This window comes from Periophthalmus magnuspinnatus, chromosome 14, assembly GCF_009829125.3.
Source record: "Periophthalmus magnuspinnatus isolate fPerMag1 chromosome 14, fPerMag1.2.pri, whole genome shotgun sequence".
NCBI lineage: Eukaryota > Metazoa > Chordata > Actinopteri > Gobiiformes > Gobiidae > Periophthalmus > Periophthalmus magnuspinnatus.
In genome coordinates, this window is record NC_047139.1 from 26308054 (window position 1) to 26331202 (window position 23149).

Consider the following 23149-nt stretch of genomic DNA (forward strand, 5'->3'; position numbering starts at 1 on the left):
TGCTGGTTTGTTATTTGTGTCATGGAATTGATGGCATTTTTAATGCCCTGAACCTTCTCATTAAAGAATACTACAAACTCATTGCACTTAGATGTGTAAATTAGTTCTAACGGCAGTGGAGCTGGGGGGTTTGTTAATCTGTTTACTGTTGCAAACAGGACATGAGAGTTGTTACTACAACTTCCAATAATGTCAGAAAATACCTTGTTCTACATAAACTGTGGTTGTACATGTTCATCTTTTCTCTGTAAATCTCATAATAAATCTGTAGCTTTGACTTGCGCCATTCCCCCTCGGCCCTCCAGCACTCCCTTTTCTGTGCCCTGACCGAGTCATCATTCCTCCATGGAGCTCTGAGTTCAACAAATCATCATCATTAGAACATGAGGCATTTTCAAAGTGCATCATTTCCATGAACAGTGCACCTGTTTTATCATTTATGTGTCTCCTTCAAACAACTGCAGGACCAGCCGCTGGTTTGGGAATAACAGATAGGTCAAAAAAGACACAGAAATGATCAGACAGAGCAACATCCACCACATTGACATTTGAAATATTTACTCTTCTTGTAAGAGTAAGAGTAAAGCAGGTCCAGAGTGTGTCCTCTGTTGTGGGTGGGCTCGCTGACATGCTGAGTCAGACCAAAGGTTTCAAGGACAGAATTGAGCTCTTTAGTGTTTCTGTCAAACACATTATCCACATGTACATTAAAATCACCTGTAATGACTAAACCATCAAAGTCTGTGCATACGACTGAAAGCATCTCAGTAAAATCACCAATAAAACTCAGACAGTGCTGGGAGGTTTGTATATGACTAAGTAGAGTATGGAGGGGGATTGTTTTAACTCCATTTTAAAGGAAACATACTCAAAAGATGAAAACACGACCAAATGACAACCTGTGAGTGACCAAATTATCTCTAAAAATGCAAACACACTGCCACCCTTTTTGTTTACTCATGTTTCAGATTCAAATATGAAGTTGGGTGGAGTTGATTCCACTAGAATTGCATTACCTGTGTTTTTGTCGAGCAACATTTCGGTAAAAAACAAAATCAAAATTAAAAGAAGAAGTAAAATCATTAATTAAAAATGACTTGTTACATAAAGATCTAACATTGAGCACAGCAAGTTTCAGATTAGTTTCAGTAGGACTGGATGTTATCTTTTTACAGGGAATGTGAACTAAATGTCTCTGATTGCACAGTCTAACTGTCCTTCTGTTAATCAGTCTATGTGTTGTAACTGTAGATATAGCTCCATCACAGGGCCTCAGTATGATATTATTTTTATCATGACTGTATGTCCTGAGACAGCAGAGGCCCTGTGTGTCCTGGCTCTAGGGGAAGGCAGGGAAGGGAAAGCAGGGGGGAGTTTGCGTGAAGAATCAGTTGAGGGCCGAGGAGGTGGAGCAGGGGGGAGCGTGAGTGAGGGACCAGGTGAGGGCCAAAGAGGCAGAGCTGGGGGGTGTTTGGGTGAGGGACCAGTTGAGGGCCGAGAAGGTGGAGCAGGGGGGGAGTTTGGGTGATTAGACGAAGGGCGATAGGTGGATATGGGGAAGAGTTCAGCATAGTTGATGCCAGGACTTTTGATCGCACTTAATTCCTGATCTGATGAGGCTTTTTAGATGGTTGGGAAGGGCCATGGGTGAAGGTGGGGGAAAAAAAGTAAAGTAAGGTGTCCCTAGAGGGAGTAGATGTAGCAAAGGGGACCCAGGGCTGGTGTGTGGGCAGGGGAGGTGATGGGGGTGCTGCTGGGACTAAAATCTCTGCTGGGGCTGTCACAGACAGGTTCAAGGCCTGTGACGTGGGCCCTTGGGGAAGTGTCGCTGGAGATGCATCATTCACTTGGGAAGGTGGTTGTGCTGCTGACTTGTTCTCTGGGGGTGGTGGTGGTGCTGCTGAAAGCCTTGTTGGGGAAGATGGTTGTGGTGCTGGTGGTGACTCCTTCACCGGGGGAGGTGGTTGTGGTAGTTATGGTGCTGCTGATGGTACTGACACCTTGGCTCGGTCTCTGGTTGGCGCAGCAGGAATCATCCTCTCATTCCTTTTTTCTCACACTGAGCCAGAACCCTGTCCAGGCCGGTGCCTCAGAGTGTGGAGGAGGTTATCCTTCAGCACTCTCGCTCCACCTCTGCTCAGGTGTGGGCCATTTCCCTTGAACAGGTCCTCTTGTTTCCAGAATAGATCAAAGTTCTCAATGTAATGCAGTCCTCTGGCCACACACGTGTTGAACAGCCATGTTTTCAGCTGAAGCAGTCGGGTAAATTTGTTCATCTTCCTTCTGTCTATGCTAGGAAGATTCCTCTGTGGCTCACATCTCTGATAGGACGTCTGATCTTGGCGTTTGGCACAGATCCCCTGTCTGCTGCCACTCTTTTGCAAACTTCATTGCTCTTGTTTTGTGAGAAAAATCCATTTTCTATTTCTATGTTAACATCAACATCAGTCTGTGTCAGTGGTAAAAATCTGTTTGTAAACTGTATTTTGGGTGATGTAACTATATTAGCATTGTCTTTTATCACTTGCTGTGTTGGCTTGGCATTCTTGTCTTTACAAAGTTTTGGAAAAGACACCTTATCACTCAGGTTTAAGTTGAAAGTAGCAGTTTCTTCACCCTCTTCTCTGAAAGTAACTGTGGGCTGCTTACCACTGGAAGTCACAGGGAGCGTTCGGTGAAGTCCTTTTTCAGATTCTAAAACAAATATCCGTGCTTGTAGCTCATTAATTTGTTGTTGATAGTTCCGACAGCGGTCAAAGAAAGAATTCCTTTGGTTTCTTCCCCCGGACATGTCACAGGCTCGTCAGAAATTTTGTTAAAAAAATTTAAAAATGGTTTAAAAGTCTTGATTTACTTAAAAGAAAATCATAATTAAACAAATCTTCCAGCACTGGAAGAGGTAAAATGATTAAAAAGAAAGTAAAGAAGGAAGCTGCAGGAGCACTCTTCAGAAGTAGGAAGTGGACCTAGAAGCTACTTGAGAAGTGTCTGAGGTTGTATGGAAGGCTTAAGAGCATGCATAACTAGCTTTATTACAAAAAGAATCCAAGAAACTAAAAGACCCAGGATACAACAATATGTTATTGTGATTAATCTCATCCTAAATTTTAAGTCAGCACCGCTTTAAAGACCAGGCCCAGTGTGTTATTGTTGAGCAGAGCTTTTCAGTTATTCTTTTGATCAAAGGTGTCCAAGAGAGTACTTCAGGATGGATGGTGCCCTCAAATAAAACTTCAGAGCGGTGTGCTGTTTACACATACCTTGACATGTTTCAAATGCCTCGTGCATTCTTCTTCAGACAAATCACCTGGTGTTATGGTGACCTGTTTTGCCAGCAGATTTACACAGGTTGACATGAGTCCTCGTCTTATAAAAATAAATTATCTTAGCTACATTATAGAAATTGCATTCTTTGCAAGCAAAATTATTCAGAAAAGAACTGAGTGTGTAAAAGTTTTGCCACTTTGACAGCTTTGGGCAGTGAAAGCTCTCAAGTGCAGCATGTAAAGTCTTAATGTGGAGTGCTCTGGGACTTATCTTGGATTTCTTAGTCTCAGAGATCCAAAGTGATCACTGCAACTTTGCAATTTTGTACTGTTATTGATATACCTTACTTGCTGAGTGCAAAAAGACTATATGTTGACCTATATGTCAACATATATTGAACTATTGTGCTATTATCCTTTTTATTTATATTACAATAACTGAGCTATCAGTTTTAATCAGAGGTTCCCCTCTGTAAAATGAACTAAAAACTGGGACAGACATCTGGGGGATATGTGACCAAATGTGAAGAGACAAGAGAAGCCATTTGGATCCTCGTGGGAATGAGTTTAGATGCAGCGCATCTGTGAGGTAGCCTTCTGAAGAACAGTAAAGAATTCAAGTGTTAGAATAGTTATTGAGGAAAACAGAGTCGATCTTTTGTAGTCTCCAGTTTTACGCACAGAAGGACGCAGATGGTTTCGTGTAAAATGCCTCCTGACCTTCACCTACTGTCCTCACCTCACCCAGTAAATCCGCCTTCGGGAGTTCCGTTTAGTCCTCGCTTGCGTCCGGATAAGATCGAGCTTTAAAGACTTCCAGACTCACACAGTTACGGTTCCACACGATGCCAACTCTTCTTCTGTCTGGATCCGGATTTAGCACCTCATGTACGCGGACGTGTCCAAAAGTTTGTGAACATCGCAATAACAAGGGCTGAAAGCGTGGAAACTGCGCGAACGCACACATGAGAGACACTCAAACCAGCGCTATGGCTTACCGTCCACACTGCGTGTCCACACCGGGTGTGTCCCCTGCAGCCAGCCTCGTGCGCGCAGCACCCAGCCTCGTGCGCGGAGCACCCAGCCTCGTGCGCGGAGCACCCAGCCTCCCAGAGCCGCTCCTGAACCGCACCACTGCGGATCCTGAGCAGCATGCTGCTTTGAGACGCACTCAACAAACTCCCAGTGACGACCCTAAGGTCACACTTGAAGCTAAGAATTTGTGGAAAGTATTTCATAAAATAGAAACTGAGATGGTCATTACCAAATCTGGAAGGTGAGAATCCTACACGGCATAAAGTTATGTTTAAGATAAAGGATAAACAAGACATGGGGCTGTCATTACTTCACTTAAAAAAGTTTATTTTTTGCAGGAGAATGTTTCCTCCGTTTAAGGTGCGCGTCACTGGTCTGGATAAAGAGGCACAGTATATCCTGTTGATGGACATAGTTTCCGTGGATGACTGCCGTTACAAATTTAACAATTCCCGCTGGACAGTAAGTGGGAAAGCTGACCCTGAGATGCCCAAACGCATGTACATTCACCCAGACAGCCCGTCCAAAGGGGAGCACTGGATGTCCAAACCTGTGGCCTTTCATAAACTCAAACTCACTAACAACACCTCAGACAAGCATGGATTTGTAAGTTTGAATAATTATAATAACTCCTGTGATTAACGAGTTTATATCAGTGTAGTTTGTTATTGTTACTCTTGTTTTGGTAGACAATTCTTAATTCAATGCATAAATACCAGCCCCGGTTCCACATTGTGAGAGCCAACAGCATCATGAAGCTTCCCTACTGCACTTTCCGGACATATGTCTTCCCAGAGACTGAGTTTATTGCTGTCACAGCTTATCAGAATGAAATGGTAAGGCATATCTTACCTTCAGGGTCAAATGCACTTAATAGATATTTGCAGTTAAATAAATGTATGTGTTTTTGTCACACATGTACTTGTTCATCATCAGATCACACAACTCAAAATAGACAACAACCCATTTGCCAAAGGATTTAGAGACACAGGAAATGGAAGAAGAGAAAAAAGGTACAGTGGGCTTTTTTGGCAATTATAGACACAGCTAAAATGATTGCATTTACACAATATTAATTTATTCCCACTTCATTCCACAGGAATAAATCTGTTTTGTCTCTAGAAGGTGATTCACACCAAATTGAACAGAACCACAGTGACTCTGATGATTCGTCTGAAATATTATCTGCAAGTGACCCACTTTACTCTCCTCTGGAAGTGGTTAGTAGCCCCCTGATGTCACTGCACACTCAACAAGGTAGAAATGACCACTAATTAACTGTACACCTTTACTTAAGTAATACGATTACAACAGAGCATGTGATATACCATGTAATTCGTTTCCCCAGGAGAAATGTGGAGCGATAGTTCCAGTACTGGTATCATAAATGGATCAACACCTGATGATGCACACTCGGCAGTCAAGGATTCCATGAGATATATTGAAGACAGAAATATTTCTTTTCCACTTCAGACTGTTTGCTTATCACAGAATTCACCATGGCATCTTCAAACATTAACTTTATCTAACATGCACAAACATGAGTCTCTCAAGATGAGGTCACCAACAATGTTTCATCTTGGACAACTGACCACAACGCCACTGGATTTCTCTGCACCAGCTACAGGGCACATGGCTTCATCTTTGACACTGGAAAATGAAATGACAACTCATAGCAGACATCATCCATCTCTATACATCTGTCCTCTGCCACAAAGCCCTTTCCCATCCCAGGTATGTTCTCAGGATTCAAATGTTACACAAAGGCAGTTCCAACCCAAGCTTTCAGGGACCCCTAAGCAAAATTTCAATTTCACTGCCACTGGGGCACTCACTTTTGATGATTTACATCTTCCAACATGGCACGCTGTTGTAGTCACATCCACTAACTGTTTTGTAGTAAATATATGTTATAAGAAATGCTAAGGAGAAAATATGCAAAATAAGATGACAAATTTTGTATTAATCTTCAAAATTAACTTTAAAAATCTAACATAATTAAGCAAATGTTTTAGGAAAAAACAAAACTTCCATAGTGATACATTAGACAAAACAATATCACGATGAGAATAAAGGATCTCTAGAACATGAACTACTGTGTCAGTACTTCAATATAGTGCAACAGAATTGATCACATTATAGCGTCAGAATACTTCTGGATGAATGCATCGTACAGTTTTCATTGGCTTACTATTTAATCAGGGCTGGCTGTATAGCAAGTCACTGTGTGTTGCCCTCTAGTTTGATACCAAATTACTGTTTCTTTTAAGGTACTACTTCTTTTTCCTAGGGCCTGTCGCCTTATAGCGAACTCCATCCATACCCACCTTGCTTCTTGTCTTCTTCTCTTGTGGCTCCAGCTCTTCCCACCACCTCTGTGACCTCCAGTCAACCACCACATCTTTCCCTCCACAGTGCTAGCCCCTGGATGAGACCGAGTCCTTATCATATCCCTGCATCGCTCAGCTCCAGCACAAACCTGCAGATGGACAGAAAGCACAATCATTCACACCACAAATCAGTCCAGAAAATGGATCACATAAGTGCCAGTGGATCTGCACTTTAGGCCTGTGCAATCAGATGAATTTGAATCAAACCAACATTAAATTATTACTGTCCATAATCAACTTGGAGCTTGTTAATAAACAGGTCTATACTTTTGTTCAGACTTTGGGGGAATAAATGGGACATATTTGGTATTTACTGGCACTTAGTAGAAAGCCAACTTGTCACATGAAGTTTTGTCAGATTTTTTAAAAATCACTTCTTTTCAAATCACATCACATGTTTTGTTATGTCACATTTTAAATAAATGTTGTGAAAATCAAACTGAATAACAGCTGTTTAGATACGTCTTATTCAAGTTTCACAAAATAGGGTTTACATAGAGTAGGAGACCTTCTGATAATACTGACTTGTGTGCACTGTAACAGGTCAGAGAGATATTTTTTTCATAGTATTGTCACTATGTATGCATTAAATACTTGAAGGAACCATATGTAAGATTTTTATTTTAAATGGGTGGTTTTTAGATTGTAGATTGTGATGTCACACTCCCAGATGGGGGACAAGAGTCAGTTTTTCCTATTGATTACATTGTACATTCGTAACACATATCTAAAAGCACAACTGACAAATGTTGATGCTGATCATTTATATTAGACACTAAAACTTGCTCTATTCCAAAAAAAATTGCATTTTAACATCATTCATTTTAGCTGGCCCCTATATTTATTAAATATCATTGGCCTGTAGAGTATTGTGATGTTATCTGAAACCCAGTGATATTAGAAACTTGACCTGTGTGTTCCCAGCTACAAGGTAGGCATGTGTAAATTAAATATAGATCTTACTGGTAAGTGGTAACATTGTAATGCCGATTTATTCTAAATTACAAAAACATTGGACATGATAGCCAAATTGTTTATAATTATATTTAGGTTTCTTAGATGATTATTCAATCAGAAAACAGAATGCGCCTCTTGTAAGTCTCTCATTTGGGTTACCAGTTTCAATGCTGAAATTCAATTGTTTAAAACCCAAAAGGACTGTCTCATATTTGAATCCACACTACACACATCTAAATCCCAGCACCTGAAGCCAATCATTAAGGGCAGTGCTAGTGCAGCGTCTACTGATTGGAGAGTGAATTCTGGAGGTTCCGCTTTCACATTAGGCATGGCCTGTCCATATACTAATAATGAGAAAAAACTTAAGGGATAGGTTAAGGCAGTGGCGACGTAGGTTCAGTTCCTTGAAAATAAGACAGGGTTTAGTATCGAAAAAAGCGATTATCAGCTAAATGGCGCCATCTACTGGATCCTCTATGTAAAGGTTAAATTACCATAATCCATATAGTCCACTTAAAGCAACAGCAAACGCATGTTCCTCACCCACAAATATGCGTATACTTTGTATGCATGAGGACGAAACCCTAAGCAAAATACAGTTACATGTAAAAAATAAAATAAATAAACATAAATGAAAAATGACGTAACATAGAAATAAAGCCTCGAAATAAAAATGAAGCCCCAAAAACTGTCCAGTTCATAAAATGGGATGTTCGTGTTTTTTACTCTCGTTCATAACATAAGATTAACCGTGTACTCTCAAACTGCTGGGTTGAAAAATCAAATATGTGCCTCACGCGCCCTGTATGGGCCCCGCTGGAGGTAAGCCCCTCCTCTTCCGCGTCGCGCCCCTGTGTCAGCCAATCCACACACGGCCCATCAGCGGTGCGCACGTGTGATTGGTGTCTGTGGATCAGGCCCGCCCAGGTCCCGTCAAAGAACCATGGCTATAAACACTATATTTTGAATACGATAATGTTTTCGCTTCGACCTTTATGTCACACGAATCTTTTGTCTTGTTTTTATATATATTTATATAGATATAAAGACAATAACACATATTTGTGTTCCGTGCTGCTGGCTGCATCCCAGTGTCTGATTGGCTGCTGTACCGGAAGCTCGGGTCAGAGGTCGATGACCAGCAGTACCCTCGCTCACATCATCACATCACACCACTCTCTGCTGTTTGAGACGTCTGCTCAGTGTATGTGACCTCAGCATGATGCTCTTTTACCACCTCATTGAGGCCGGGGATGCCATTTAGACACCGTTCACATTATTGATCAGTCAAACTACTTTTCAGGATTACTTGTCGGCTCCTCTCCACCGGTGAGTTTCTGTCTGTCATCTCTGGAGATGCGCTGTCGCAAACTCTGCGGAGGCGCAAAGCTGCACAGGATATTTGACCCGAGCTGTGTATTTGTAATTACTGTAGTATTATGATGTATCTGCGAGGCTCTGTAAGTGTGACATGGCTAACAGCTAGCATGTACTAGTCTAATCTGCATGAGGCTTATCTGTCCTGACTGCCGCCGGTGCTGAACTTAACACGAGCTCTGTCAGGACCAGGACAACCCTCTGATAGAGCAGTCCCGGGGATCTTATTTATAGATGTGAACGCAGCGATTGTACACTCAACACTGTCCAATGTTTATTGGTTCCCATTTGTAGCGCATCTGTCTCCAGGGCTAGGCTTGTTTTTCTGGTCCCACAAGCAGATATGGTTTGTAAGGTGTGCCTCTTGTGACAGCACGCGCTGCTAACACATAGTTAAAGCAACTGAAAGGGTTGTATTTGCCACTGCAATAACAGTAAAACTCATGTGCAGTCCTGTGTGGCCATTGTTCGGAGCTTTGCTTCTGCCCGTCTGGACGTTACTTTCATTTACATTGTGTCTGCCTTGTTTCCATTTGCTTATCTTTTATTTAATATTGGATATGTAATGTTGAAAGCAAAGTAAAATACTTGACTTTATTGTCATGGGTCATGGACAAAAACTGTGTTAATGTAATGTGATATCCACAAATATCTTGTGTTTCAGGTGGTCTATACTATGATGCAATAGTCTGTGTTCTATCAGTACACTTATGTAACTGTTGCGATATTATGATCAAACAGCATCTCTGTTCAGATCTAATGTCACTGTACCCTGGTATTTGGACTCTTTTATCACCCCATCAGTATCACGGGTTATAATTTTCTTTTCTTTGCCAGTTATTGCGGCCTGCTCGTGTCGCCCGGCCATGGCACAGCAGGACAGAGTTGCTAAGAAGGACCCCACAGTGGCCACACTGAGCTCCCATTTCACTGTGGGGTCAGTGTCGGAGGAAAACTCTGAAGATGAGGGAAAGACTGACATTCAGTTAGAAGACAAGGATGCTCGCTCCATTTCACCATCATCTGGCAGCTCAGATAGCACGTATGAAATCGGATTTGATCAAGTGGACCTGCACAATCTAAGGTCAAAACACAGCTTTTTTCTAATATACATATAGCCTAGTGAGGGGATACAGTTTTTCCTATGATACATACTATTTTCATTGCTAAAAAGAATACCTTAAAACATATGGATTGTTATTGTGAGTGGGCTCACCTGTCCACAAATCTGACGTATAACCTGGCCTAGTGGCATCACCTGCTGTCTCCATGGAGATGGACGAGATTCATTCCATAATGTGGAACATTCTAGGCAAAACAATAACTTCTCACTGGAAACAAGCAATGGAAAGAACCTCCAAACGGAAAGTTGCACCTTGAAGTTGAAACATTAATAATGTTGTTACATGCATGTCTCCATAACTATAACCGCATAGTTTATCTCAAAGAAAAGGGTAAAAATTAGTATTATTTTTTTTTATCTGCATACCAAGGGGTACTTTCTTTGTTGAGTCTTTAAAAGCTACACAACCAGACTTCGTTTGAGTGGGGTATAACCACTCCAAAACCGGATTTACTTGACAGTTGTGTCCACAGACTCCACCTCTGTAATCTTCTAGTTTTGGGTCTTGAGAAGCTTACCTAAAGCATAAGGGTCTTATTGGGCCAAGAAGCCCCCAAAAGTGATGTCAGTATCAGACCATCCGGCCCAGCCAGCCATGATACCCCTTTCACTGACACGCCTTCCAACCCACCCACTAGAGCACTGTGTATCCACTCCCCCTTGTGGTTCCTATAGAGGTGGAGCATAATTCAAGTGCTAACACATGCCTAAGCAAGAAGGTACAGTACTAGAACACTGTCAGTCTCTTCAGTTTAAGTAATTTCACACTATTAAAAATACTATGAATGTAATTAGAAAAAGAAGAGTATTTCTCTATTCTGAAAATAGTTCCCTTTTCTACAAGCATATTTTAGTTTTAATAACTTCTGGCTATAATTTGTATTAGAAATCTGTATTAGTTACATTATGTTATGCCATTCTGATCTTAAAAGGCTTTTTGATATTGTTTTCAAATGTAAATAACCGTACCCAGGCAGTGTTTAATGTAAGTCTAAGTAAGTGTTTGCATTCTCTGTTTTCCTGAAGCAGGCCGAGCATGTCAGGCCTACATTTGGTGAAACACAGCAGAGATCGCAGACGCATTGATCTACAAAGGGACTTCACTGTTGCTTCTCCTGCTGAATTTGTCACTCGCTTTGGTGGCAACAAAGTAATAGAAAAGGTGCGTTGTTACCTATTCAGCACATTCAAAATACTACTAAAACAAATGTTTTATGAAATCCTTAAATATTTTGAATCCACCTAATTTGTGTGAAAATGTCTCATTAGGTACTTATTGCCAATAATGGAATTGCAGCAGTCAAGTGCATGAGGTCTATTCGTCGCTGGGCCTATGAGATGTTCCGTAACGAAAGAGCTATTCGTTTTGTGGTGATGGTGACCCCAGAGGATCTCAAAGCTAATGCAGGTGAAAGTTGTTAACCGAGCTGCTCAAATGCTTATTGCTTTAAAACCATTGTATGATAATAATCATTTACAATATTTTTGTCATATACAGAGTATATCAAAATGGCAGATCATTATGTACCTGTGCCTGGAGGTACCAACAACAATAACTATGCCAATGTTGAACTCATTCTGGACATTGCAAAGCGGATACCTGTTCAGGTACTGCATTACAGTGTTTGTCTGTTTGTTTTTATATTATGTATTATTATGCATGTATGAATGTGTAATATCTCACAAATATAGGCTGTATGGGCTGGCTGGGGTCATGCCTCAGAAAATCCAAAACTTCCAGAGCTGCTTTCTAAGAATGGCATTGCTTTCATGGGTAATTAAAAAATGTATAAATTGTTTGTGTCCCTAGCAGAAAGGTTACAGACATCTGTCTTTTTAGGTCCCCCAAGTCAGGCAATGTGGGCTCTAGGAGACAAAATAGCTTCTTCCATTGTGGCTCAGACTGCTGGCATCCCGACCCTGCCCTGGAGCGGGACAGGTAGGCCATTGTTTGTGAGACAATACTGTATTGTTTTTTTTTTAAATGTCCAGACTAACATTGTTACCCTTCATTTTTAGGTCTTACTGTAGAGTGGACAGAGAACTGCCAAAAGAAAAAGCTCATTAATGTCCCACATGATCTGTATGAACTTGGCTGCATTCAGGATGTAGAGGATGGACTAAAGGTGGAAATTGCATTATAACAATAACGCTATCAATCGCTGTCAATCAAATAAATGGTAATCATAATAAATATAATTTTTTTTTGTCTGCAGGCTGCAGATAAAATTGGGTACCCTCTGATGATCAAAGCCTCTGAAGGAGGTGGAGGAAAAGGCATTCGTAAAGTCAACATAGCAGATGATTTCCCTAATCTATTCAGACAGGTTAGTAAATGTCACATAATGGCTTATGACATGTTTAGTTTGGAGATTTACCTACAACTTTGATTCATTTCAGGTGCAAGCCGAAGTTCCAGGGTCACCTATATTTGTCATGCAGCTTGCTAAACATGCCCGGCATTTGGAAGTCCAGATCCTTGCAGATCAATACGGCAATGCAATTTCCCTGTTTGGTAGAGACTGTTCAGTGCAGCGGCGGCACCAAAAAATTATAGAAGAAGCTCCTGCTACTATAGCAACCTCGGATGTGTTTGAAGATATGGAAAAGGTAGAGATTTAAAGTCTTTTATTCTGTGGGTGCATAATGTTTATCAAGTTTACCAAACCTATGTTTATTTTCTAGTGTGCCGTAAATCTGGCTAAAATGGTGGGATATGTGAGTGCGGGTACAGTTGAATATCTCTACAGTCAGGATGGCAGCTTTTACTTCTTGGAGCTCAACCCTCGTCTTCAGGTGGAACATCCCTGTACAGAGATGGTGGCTGATGTGAATCTGCCAGCAGCACAACTCCAGGTCAGTGTCCTCTATGGCACCCTAACCTCGCTGTCCAGTAGCATAAAAGTTAGTGCGCTTCAGTGCCCCTATTACAAAGTAGCGTGTTCCCCTGTCTCCATGGTAACCTACAATAGAAGGAGTAGATGAGCCGCTGTAGATTCTGAGTTATACTAACAGTCTGGTCATGTGATCTGTTCTGCAGTGTTTGGGATTGTGTGTATGTAGGTCAGTGGCCGCCAAGCTGAAGGGCACTGTGCCGGGGAACAACTGGAAAATCCTTGCCTGATATGTTGAATAATAACTGTGAAACACTTACTTTGTCTCAACAGATTTCAGATGTGTAAAATGTTTCTATTAGATTAATAATTTTATGTCATACAATTTGTGAAGTATAAATGTCACTTCTATATTTCATATTTAAGTATATTTTTAATTGAGTAATTACTTGTTAATCATTGCATTGCCGTAAGAATGAAAAAGTCCAATGATTTTAGACAATGGAGGACATTTTAGACAGTGGTGGCCACTATAGTCTTTGGTTAATGGGAAACATTGGTTTATGTATTTCTGCTACTCGGTATAACTGGCAATTAATTTAAGAGATTTGCCTTTGTATTCTCAGTCTGTCTATATCTGTGCATCTATCTATCTATCATATCATCATATCATCATATTATATCATTTTATATCATATTATTTATATAATTTATATTATTTTATATTATATTATATTATTTTATATTATATTATTTTTTTATATATTATTTATATTATATTATTTTTATTTTTTATATTATTTATATTATATTATTTATATTTTGTTTGTATTATTTATATTATTATTTTTATTTTTTATATTATTTATATTATATTATTTTTATTTTTTATATTATTTATATTTATTTATATTATTTATTTATAGTCTATGTCTTTATTTTTCAAACTAACTGTATGAAAGTTTTCCATAAATCTAAATTCTCTCCCTTCTTCAGATTGCCATGGGTATTCCTCTTCACCGAATCAAAGACATCCGGATGCTTTATGGGGTCCATCCATGGGGAGATTGTCTTATTGACTTTGAGGGTCTGTCCACCGCCCCATCACCAAGGGGGCATGTCATTGCTGCACGTATCACCAGTGAAAACCCAGATGAGGTAATCCTTGCTGATCAAAATTGCATTTATTCTGATGCAGTTGGTTTCATGTTCTTTGAAAGTCATGTTTTCCATTAACTATATTCATATTTGGCTGTAGGGATTCAAGCCTAGCTCTGGAACAGTGCAAGAACTCAATTTTCGCAGTAACAAAAATGTATGGGGCTACTTCAGTGTGGCAGCTGCTGGTGGGCTGCATGAGTTTGCCGACTCCCAGTTTGGACATTGTTTCTCATGGGGAGAGAATCGTGAAGAGGCCATCTCGTTAGTACTTTTAAAATATTCAAATATTTTTAAAAAGATTACATTTGCTTTTGTAATTCTCCAGATTCAGGGTCACGGTCCACTCACAGTGTATTTCTGTTACAGTAACATGGTGGTGGCTCTAAAGGAACTGTGCATCAGAGGAGACTTCAGGACAACCGTAGAATACCTGATCAAGTTACTAGAAACTGAAAGTTTTCAACAGAACAGTATTGACACTGGCTGGCTTGACCGACTCATTTCAGAGAAGATGCAGGTATGCAGAGATACACAAATATCTAGTACATACAGCATCTCATACAGAATGCATTGAATTATCATGATGTATATTTTAATATATGTAAAATAATTACCAGATTAGCTAGAACAATACAGAAAGATGACTGGGTGTAGAAAACCATAAATGATGACATGATTGATTGATTGATTTTTTTTTATATATATATGTGTCACAACATGTTATTTTTACATTTGAATCAATAGAAACCTTGTAATAAAGAACTTCCATTGGAAACATTTAAAGCAGAGTAAATGTACTTTATGCTCTGGTGCAGGCGGAACGACCAGACACCATGCTTGGAATTGTGAGTGGTGCACTCCATGTAGCAGACGTTAACTTGAGAAATAGTGTGTCCAACTTTCTGCATTCACTTGAAAGGTAAAAAAAGCATTTTACTATCTCTCTTCGAAATTTGATTTTGAGACTTTGCTATAATTACCTCTTATTTTTCACTAGGGGCCAAGTTTTACCGGCTCACACGCTGCTCAACACTGTGGATGTAGAACTGATCTATGAGGGCATTAAATACGTCCTGACAGTGACGCGCCAGTCTCCAAACTCCTATGTGGTGATTATGAACAGCTCCTGTGTTGAGGTTGATGTTCATAGGCTCAGTGATGGAGGCCTGCTGTTATCCTATGATGGTAGCAGTTATACCACTTACATGAAAGAGGAAGTGGATAGGTAAGCCATTATAATCCAATTATTCACGACATGCTTATTTATTAATGATTTGTTTTCATAGGTATCGAATTACTATCGGAAACAAGACCTGCGTTTTTGAGAAGGAGAATGATCCATCAGTGCTGCGGTCTCCTTCGGCTGGAAAACTCATACAATACACTGTCGAAGATGGTGGCCATGTTTTCACTGGGCAGTGCTATGCAGAAATAGAGGTATGAATATATATATATATATATATATATATATATATATATATATATATATATATATATATATATATATATATATATATATATATATATATATATATATATATATATATATATATATATATATATATATATATATATATATATATATTTAAAGATTTCTGTGGTTTATTTACATGTGTAAGGACTAAAGTGCATCTGCTCACCAGAAAAGGAAATACATTTGCACAGTGTAAACAAAATAAATCACAATATAAATATGCTTACAAATTTTATATGCTATAAAATATAATATAATAAAAGCTATAAAATGTCACCTTCAGTTATATTTATTTTAGCATTCTCAGGAACCTCCATAGTTTCATAGTTTAAATTACTTATGTAAATCTATTGTCTTTATTGATTGCAGGTTATGAAGATGGTGATGACCCTTACAGCTTCAGAGTCTGGATGTATACACTATGTGAAAAGGGCTGGAGCAGCACTTGAGCCAGGCTGTGTCATTGCCAAACTACAACTGGATGACCCAAGCAGAGTTCAACAGGTAATGCAGGTCATTTACATTTAGGTATTTGCATGTCATTTTCAAGTATCGAGTTTTGTTATTCTAATGAAGGTAGGGCCACACTCATTTGTACTTTTTTTTTATTTTATTTTTTTTTACATATTTTAACACATAATCTCACTATTTCTGTTTTGCTACTAATATGTAAATTAATTTATGTATGAAGCAAACCTTGTTGTCCTAAGACATAAGTGTTGTTATTGACCTATTATTAATGAATTGTTAGAATTTTGTTTATATAGTTTAGAATTTTGTATCTTCTTCATGGGTATTGTAAGTATCTTAAAATCCTGACTATTGAAGGTTTTTTTAAATTTTCAGTAGGGTAACTTGCCCATGCATTATATCTAAGGCTTGCTTATTTCATAGGCTGAGCTGTATACTGGGGCATTGCCTTCGATCCAGGCTTTGGCTCTAAGGGGAGAAAAGCTCCACAGAGTCTTTCACAACACACTGGATCATCTGGTTCACATAATGAATGGCTTTTGTCTTCCTGAGCCTTTCTTTGGTGCCAAGGTAGACTCTTAAACACTCCTGCTCAATGTGGTAGCTGTAAGTGCTTCATAATTGACAAATTTTGTCTTGTACTGTCTTAGTTAAAAGAGTGGGTTGAACGACTAATGAAGACAATGCGTGATCCATCTTTGCCGTTGTTGGAGCTCCAGGACATCATGACCAGTGTGTCAGGGCGCATCCCTCCTGCTGTGGAGAAGGCCATCAAGAAGGAGATGGCTCAGTATGCCAGCAACATTACCTCTGTGTTATGCCAGTTCCCCAGTCAACAGGTGCATGGGCGTGATGCTCAAACTCAAGAATAGTACATCAATCATTTGACAAAATTTTAATTAGATTTTTTAAATTTTTGACCATTTCAGATTGCAAATATCCTTGACAGCCACGCTGCCACCCTGAACAAAAAATCAGAGAGAGAAGTCTTTTTCATGAACACCCAGAGCATCGTCCAGTTGGTTCAAAAGTTAGTGTCTTAAGATGTCTTTGGAATTATGATACATGTAATTGTTATTTATATAGTCACCATCTTTGGTATGTTACAGGTATCGCAGTGGGATCAGAGGTCATATGAAGGCAGTGATGATGGATTTGCTCAGACAATATTTAAAAGTAGAGATCCAGTTTCAAAATGGTATGAGTGCATTCGTATATGTCATGTAATTGTATAATAATTATTATATTGTACTGTAGATGTTTAGCTTTGCACGCAGTAAATTTATTTGACCACTTGGGGGAGCTGTTTCTCAGTATATTGTTAGTGACCGCAGCAGCTCAAGTATTCACTGTGTGTGTTTTTGACATTCTGATAGGACACTATGACAAGTGTGTGTTTGCTCTGCGGGAGGAAAACAAAGGTGACATGGCCAATGTGCTCAACTACATCTTCTCTCATGCACAAGTCACCAAAAAGAACCTGCTGGTCACTATGCTCATAGTAAGTGTTCTTCTTTTGTAAGCCTCATAACATGGCCAATAACCACAAAAGATCTTACAGTTTATATTGTTAATATTCAGCCTGAGTAAATGAAAATGTTTTGGGCACTATCTATAGGACCAGCAGTGTGGCCCTGATCCCACACTGACGGATGAGCTGATGACCATATTGACGGAACTTACACAACTTAGCAAAACAACCAATGCCAAAGTGGCACTGCGTGCTCGCCAGGTACAGTTAGTCTTACATTATTATATCATTGTAAGTAAATAATTAAAAAAAAATTTAGAAAATGGCATATCCAAATTGATTTAGTATACCTTTTAACAAGATTATCCACCAGGTGTCAGTAAAATATAGAAATTAAGCAAATTAACAAATGTTATTGTAAATAACACTTTTGTTATCTTACAGGTACTCATAGCTTCACATTTACCGTCATATGAGCTTCGGCACAACCAAGTGGAGTCCATTTTTCTGTCCGCCATCGACATGTATGGACACCAGTTCTGCATTGAGAACCTTCAGGTATGAAAGTTGGTAGAAATATTTTAAAGTGTTTCTGTTTTAACAATTGTTTTCTTCTCTAGAAATTGATCTTGTCAGAGACCTCCATCTTTGATGTTCTGCCCAACTTTTTCTACCACAGTAATCAGGTGGTAAGAATGGCTGCACTAGAGGTAATACAATAACGTTTACTTATTTCTTGTGACTTTGTTCACTTATCTAAGTTGGCACTAAAAACCTTTGAAATGGCAGGTTTACGTGCGAAGAGCCTACATTGCTTATGAGCTCAACAGTGTCCAGCACAGACAGCTGAAGGATAACACATGTATAGTAGAGTTCCAGTTCATGCTCCCCACCTCTCATCCAAACAGGTATCACAAACCACATCTACAGGACTCACATACACCTGTATCAATGTGAGTAACTACATGCAGTTATGAGCCGTTGTCTTTGTCTTCATTAATTGCAAAATAGTGTCAACATTGACAGACATTTAAGCAGCACTGTGTCTCTTTATTTTACTAGAACATATACATACATATTTGAAATGCAATAACAATAAACATAACAAAAAACAAAAATTTACATTTTGCATTATTTTAAATAAATCATAAAGTGTCAAAGTAGTTTCTGATATACTGATATAAAGCCTTTTGTAGCATGTATATTTTTGTTAAGTATGCTATGCTTTTATTTTTTTGTGTGTGTGTGTCTGAAATTAAATCTGAAACTCTTTACAGAGACATAGGAAATGTGAACGTAAAGACAAGAGAGTTGAATATAGATTTTATTTGTTTGATTTAATCATTATTTCACTTTTACAGGGCTTTGTATCTTTATGTGTGAGTGTGACGTGTTCCTATAGATTTCTGTTGAGCTTTGCCTTCGCCCTTTATTGTAGTTTTTCCTTATATGTGGTTCAACATAGTAACGATGGGCAGTAGTAAGTTGGTTTGAAAAACGCACATGTAACTCATGCCAATGCATGTTAATTTTTGTATTTACTTGAATTAACACTTGCATTGAACTAATAACAGCATGAGGTTCTGTCATGATCTTATGCATGTTCGAAGGAAACAGTCCAAAAGCAAAATGTGTGTTTTTACAATTCACTTTCATTTTTTCACAGCCACATTCACTGACACATCAGTAATACCACACACCTAGCAATAACAACACAACCTAGTAACAAACGCAAATAACACACATTTCTTTAAACTGACTGTCTCCCTCATGTTGCCTGCTACTAACCACGTAGTAACTGATGTTGTTTGATTGCAGAGGGAACATCCCCACTCTAAACAGGTATTGTACTCATTCTTTTTATTGTGTAGTTTACTAGCAATTTCATTTAGGCTAGTTAGATAGCTGCATGGCCAAAACATGGATTTTGAACATGCCAAACAAAAACGAAAAATTGAAAGACTTGCTCAAGTTATTACATCATTTTTAACAACTGACAATGGCAAGCCCTTTAGCTTTGAGTCAATCATTGTGTCTTGTGTGTGTGTGCCTTTGAGAATGTATGCAATTTTTATAATCCCTTTTTTGTGGTGTAAAATAATTTAATACTCAGGAATCTGACTAGAAATGTGTGATCAATGCCCTACCAGGAAACCTTTTGCTCCGGTCCGGGATTTTATAAGAGCCTTGGAGTTAAGGATAGAGGAAGCTAGATCACAGGACTTTAATGAAAAAAATAATAAGGCTAAGGATGAAAATTCTGAGAGGATTGATGGCCCTGTATCGGATTCTTTGGAAAGGTTTGGTGAAGAAAGGTTTTATTTTAATAAATCACTCTTGGGGATTTCCACGATTGGGACTAACAGAACAAATGAATTACTGTGTGGATATATCTGCTGGGGAGCCGGTGTATTGCTCTTTATTATGTCTATACTAACAAACTGTACACATATTGTTACATATCACTCATTCACTCTGGTCACTATTAATGGTGGATATCCGAACCTCAATCAGTTTAAGAATCCCCAATGTTCAGTGCAGAAAATAAAAGGCGCATATGCAAAGCTGTGGACTCAAAACTGCACTGAGGTTCTCGAAAAGGTGTTTGCGGTCTTTTCAGCCAGCCATGCTTTTTTTGTTCAATTACTTAATGCAAGTTTTTATTTATTTTATAGGATGTCATTCTCATCCAATCTCAACCATTATGGCATGGTACATGTGGCCAGTGTCAGTGACGTTCTGCTAGACTCATCCTTTACTCCTCCATGTCAGCGAATGGGAGCCATGGTGTCCTTCCGCAGCTTCCAGGAGTTCACCAAGTAAAATATATCCGTACAGCTTTATACATGTTTTTTGTTGCATATGCCAAAAAACTAAAGTGAAATATTTATCAGGAACATTACAGATGTGTTGAGCTGCTTTTCTGACTCTCCACCACCAAGTCCAACATTTCCAGAGGGAGGTAATCCAGTGTTGTATGGTGAAGAAGACAACAAGGTAAAAATATAATTTAATAAACATGAATTTATTATAATTATTAATGTTATGCCTCTTGTAAAGACAATCCATTAATCACCGTTAACTCATACAATGTGTCCCATTTCTTTTAGATTTGTAATAATTTCAATAATTTGACAAGCATCATTTAAAATGTATTTGTATTCAGAGCATTCAAGATGAGCCAATCCACATTCTAAATGTTGCCATAAAGACGGATAGTGACATTGATGATGACGGTCTGGCAGCCATGTTCCGGGAGTTCACTCAGTCGAAGGTACTACAATACCTTGAGCTAGTATTAATATTAGTGTAGTATTAACTGTAAAACATTAACTGTTGACTTTTATTTTAGAAATCACTGCTGTTTGAACATGGCATCCGCAGGCTGACCTTCCTTGTTGCCCAGAAAGTAAGCCTTCTGATAAGTGCTTGGATTTTTTATTTTTTTTTTTCAGTACTGTCTTGCATGAACATCATGGCAGCCGCATGTCAAAATGTCTATCCAGAAATTGTGTATTTACTAATTCATAACACATGTCAATGCTGTGTACACAGTAGTTGTATTGTGTGACTTGAAATTTTGCTTAATTGCTCGTTGTCTCTGTATCTCTTCCTGCATGCCTTGCTTTTGGCACACTTTTGCTGACAGGATTTCAGGAAGCAAATCAACTATGAGGTGGACCAAAGATTTCATGTAAGTAGGGGATCAAATTGGAAATAATAGTTCATTATAATAGACATGACTTTTATCACAGTACAAAAAAATCCAAAGGCATTCAATTATATTGGTCATAAAATGGCAGTGTATTTGTGCCTCTTGGTTTTATTAGCAAACATGTTGAGTAAGAATGCCTGAAATTGAACCCACAATCATTCTGTTTTTGCTCCATGCTGTGCCTTTTGAGCACGCAGGACCTCATTTTATCTCCCCAGGTTTGACCCATTATCCACAAAACACCCACTTGCATTGAAATGAAAATGATAATGGCAGGTAATTTAGACCAGGATTAGATTTTGATAAATGCCGTTGTCCTGTTGCTACCATCTTGACAATAGCCTTTGATTTCTCCCTTTTGATGGGACCAGAGTTCTCAGGAAGAGCTAATCATGCTAACCCAATGTCACTCCTAATATAGCTTGACTTTTTGTTATATTTTCTGCTCACCCCAAATATTTCTCCATACATTGTGATGATCAAGTTGTTGAATTACAGCTATAGTCTTAAGCGGTCTTGTGCACTAAACTACGATAGATGTTTCTTGGTCGGAGGGTGGTTGGCAATCACTCACATTGTCTCAGGAAGTGGGTTATCTTGTCACACAGCCTATGCTCTTTTCACATGTTCAAATGGCTCTTAAAAAGACATGTTTAATTCAGCAGTACAATGTGAGAAGCTGCTGCTGCTGCAATTATGTATGTCTGACTGAATAGACAATGATTTTAGTGAACATATATTGCAAAAGACTGCCCCATTCTCCAAAAGCAAGAAGAGTTGATGATTTTTTTCCTTGTAGAATAGAATTACTATTTTCTGATCCTTGAACGTCTTGTAGTAAATATAACATGTTTTTAAAACTCTTTTCCTGTTGTTATCAATTCAGAGAGAATTCCCAAAGTTCTTCACATTCCGTGCCAGAGACAAGGTAATCAAGCTTTTGAATGCTAGTATAAAAGTATATATATATATTACAAATATTTTGTAATCCAAATCTTGTTTTTTTGCTTTTAACCATGCTTTATTGTCATTTCCACTGTGTGCACATTTTCTTCACTATGTGTTAACTAACTAAATATTAGTTTAGTATTTAAGCCTTATTACATTTATTCTATTGTAGTTATTGTGTCCTCTCCCACTTACTACATTTTTTTAAGTTACACATGCATAATGCAAGACAATGCCAAGAAGTGAAAATATGGTCTAAAAAGCCTGCATAATGCATATAACCTGCAAGCTAATCAAAACTTGGCCTTCTCAATTCAAAACAACTTTTTTACCCCCCCCGGCTGTTGAATTTCATTGTTATCAGTGCCACTAACTGTTCTTCCCCTCTGTTACCCCTGATAGTTTCCTGCACTGACACTACAGAAACTCATTAAAGTAATGAACTCTGTAATTATGTCTCCCATTTAGGAGAAATGACACCCATTAGCAGCTTTCTCAGATTAAGATTTGCCATGATTTTATTTACTTAATACAGGCTCAAGGCATCTTTCTAGTCTCAGACTGACTTCATAATCTTAAAGGAAAAGAAAGGCGAATTAGACATATAATTCTAAAATTTAAACTTTTTTCAATTTTTAGTTTGAAGAGGACAGGATCTATCGTCACTTGGAGCCAGCACTTGCCTTCCAGTTGGAGCTTAATCGCATGCGTAATTTTGCACTGACCGCTATCCCGTGTGCCAACCATAAGATGCATTTGTACCTTGGTGCAGCCCGTGTCGAAGTGGGTACAGAGGTCACAGATTACCGCTTCTTTGTGCGAGCCATCATCCGACATTCTGATTTGGTCACGAAGGTTAGTCAAATAATGGAGTCAGGTGAATTATAAATGTTTGAATTGTGTTTGACCACTCTGTTTCTTCAT

General features: G+C 38.8%; 2 protein-coding genes across 8 annotated transcripts in view; both read left to right on the top strand.

The window, feature by feature from the left end:
- Positions 1–1741: 1741 nt before the first annotated feature.
- LOC117380969 (T-box transcription factor TBX6L-like) lies at positions 1742–6867 on the top strand. The gene is made up of 9 exons (XM_055226894.1): positions 1742–2141; positions 4305–4542; positions 4640–4907; positions 4991–5137; positions 5238–5314; positions 5401–5558; positions 5650–5777; positions 5856–6035; positions 6592–6867. The coding sequence occupies exons 1-9, from the start codon at positions 1742–1744 to the stop codon at positions 6865–6867; spliced, it is 1872 nt and encodes a 623-aa protein (XP_055082869.1).
- A 1971-nt stretch (positions 6868–8838) lies between these two features.
- acaca (acetyl-CoA carboxylase alpha) overlaps positions 8839–23149 on the top strand; it is a 28486-nt gene continuing 14175 nt past the window's right edge. For 2 of the 7 annotated variants that reach the window (XM_033978903.2, XM_033978904.2), the window contains exons 1-35: positions 8839–8980; positions 9866–10112; positions 11181–11313; positions 11421–11559; positions 11650–11759; positions 11844–11925; positions 11992–12090; positions 12171–12277; positions 12368–12478; positions 12552–12761; positions 12837–13007; positions 13982–14143; positions 14244–14407; positions 14513–14663; positions 14962–15065; positions 15144–15371; positions 15433–15583; positions 15990–16124; positions 16515–16661; positions 16742–16930; positions 17021–17121; positions 17201–17289; positions 17468–17592; positions 17710–17823; positions 18007–18120; positions 18183–18272; positions 18352–18470; positions 19381–19404; positions 20238–20381; positions 20457–20559; positions 20729–20836; positions 20915–20971; positions 21212–21256; positions 22164–22205; positions 22865–23080. In XM_033978903.2, coding sequence (XP_033834794.1) covers positions 9895–10112; positions 11181–11313; positions 11421–11559; positions 11650–11759; positions 11844–11925; positions 11992–12090; positions 12171–12277; positions 12368–12478; positions 12552–12761; positions 12837–13007; positions 13982–14143; positions 14244–14407; positions 14513–14663; positions 14962–15065; positions 15144–15371; positions 15433–15583; positions 15990–16124; positions 16515–16661; positions 16742–16930; positions 17021–17121; positions 17201–17289; positions 17468–17592; positions 17710–17823; positions 18007–18120; positions 18183–18272; positions 18352–18470; positions 19381–19404; positions 20238–20381; positions 20457–20559; positions 20729–20836; positions 20915–20971; positions 21212–21256; positions 22164–22205; positions 22865–23080 — 4302 coding nt within the window. In that variant the 5' untranslated portion in view covers positions 8839–8980; positions 9866–9894. Of the gene's footprint in view, positions 8981–9865; positions 10113–11180; positions 11314–11420; positions 11560–11649; positions 11760–11843; positions 11926–11991; positions 12091–12170; positions 12278–12367; positions 12479–12551; positions 12762–12836; positions 13008–13981; positions 14144–14243; positions 14408–14512; positions 14664–14961; positions 15066–15143; positions 15372–15432; positions 15584–15989; positions 16125–16514; positions 16662–16741; positions 16931–17020; positions 17122–17200; positions 17290–17467; positions 17593–17709; positions 17824–18006; positions 18121–18182; positions 18273–18351; positions 18471–19380; positions 19405–19712; positions 19863–20237; positions 20382–20456; positions 20560–20728; positions 20837–20914; positions 20972–21211; positions 21257–22163; positions 22206–22864; positions 23081–23149 lie in introns of all 7 variants that reach the window. The other 5 variants (XM_033978905.2, XM_033978906.2, XM_055226981.1 and 2 more) reach the window with 4 other exon arrangements.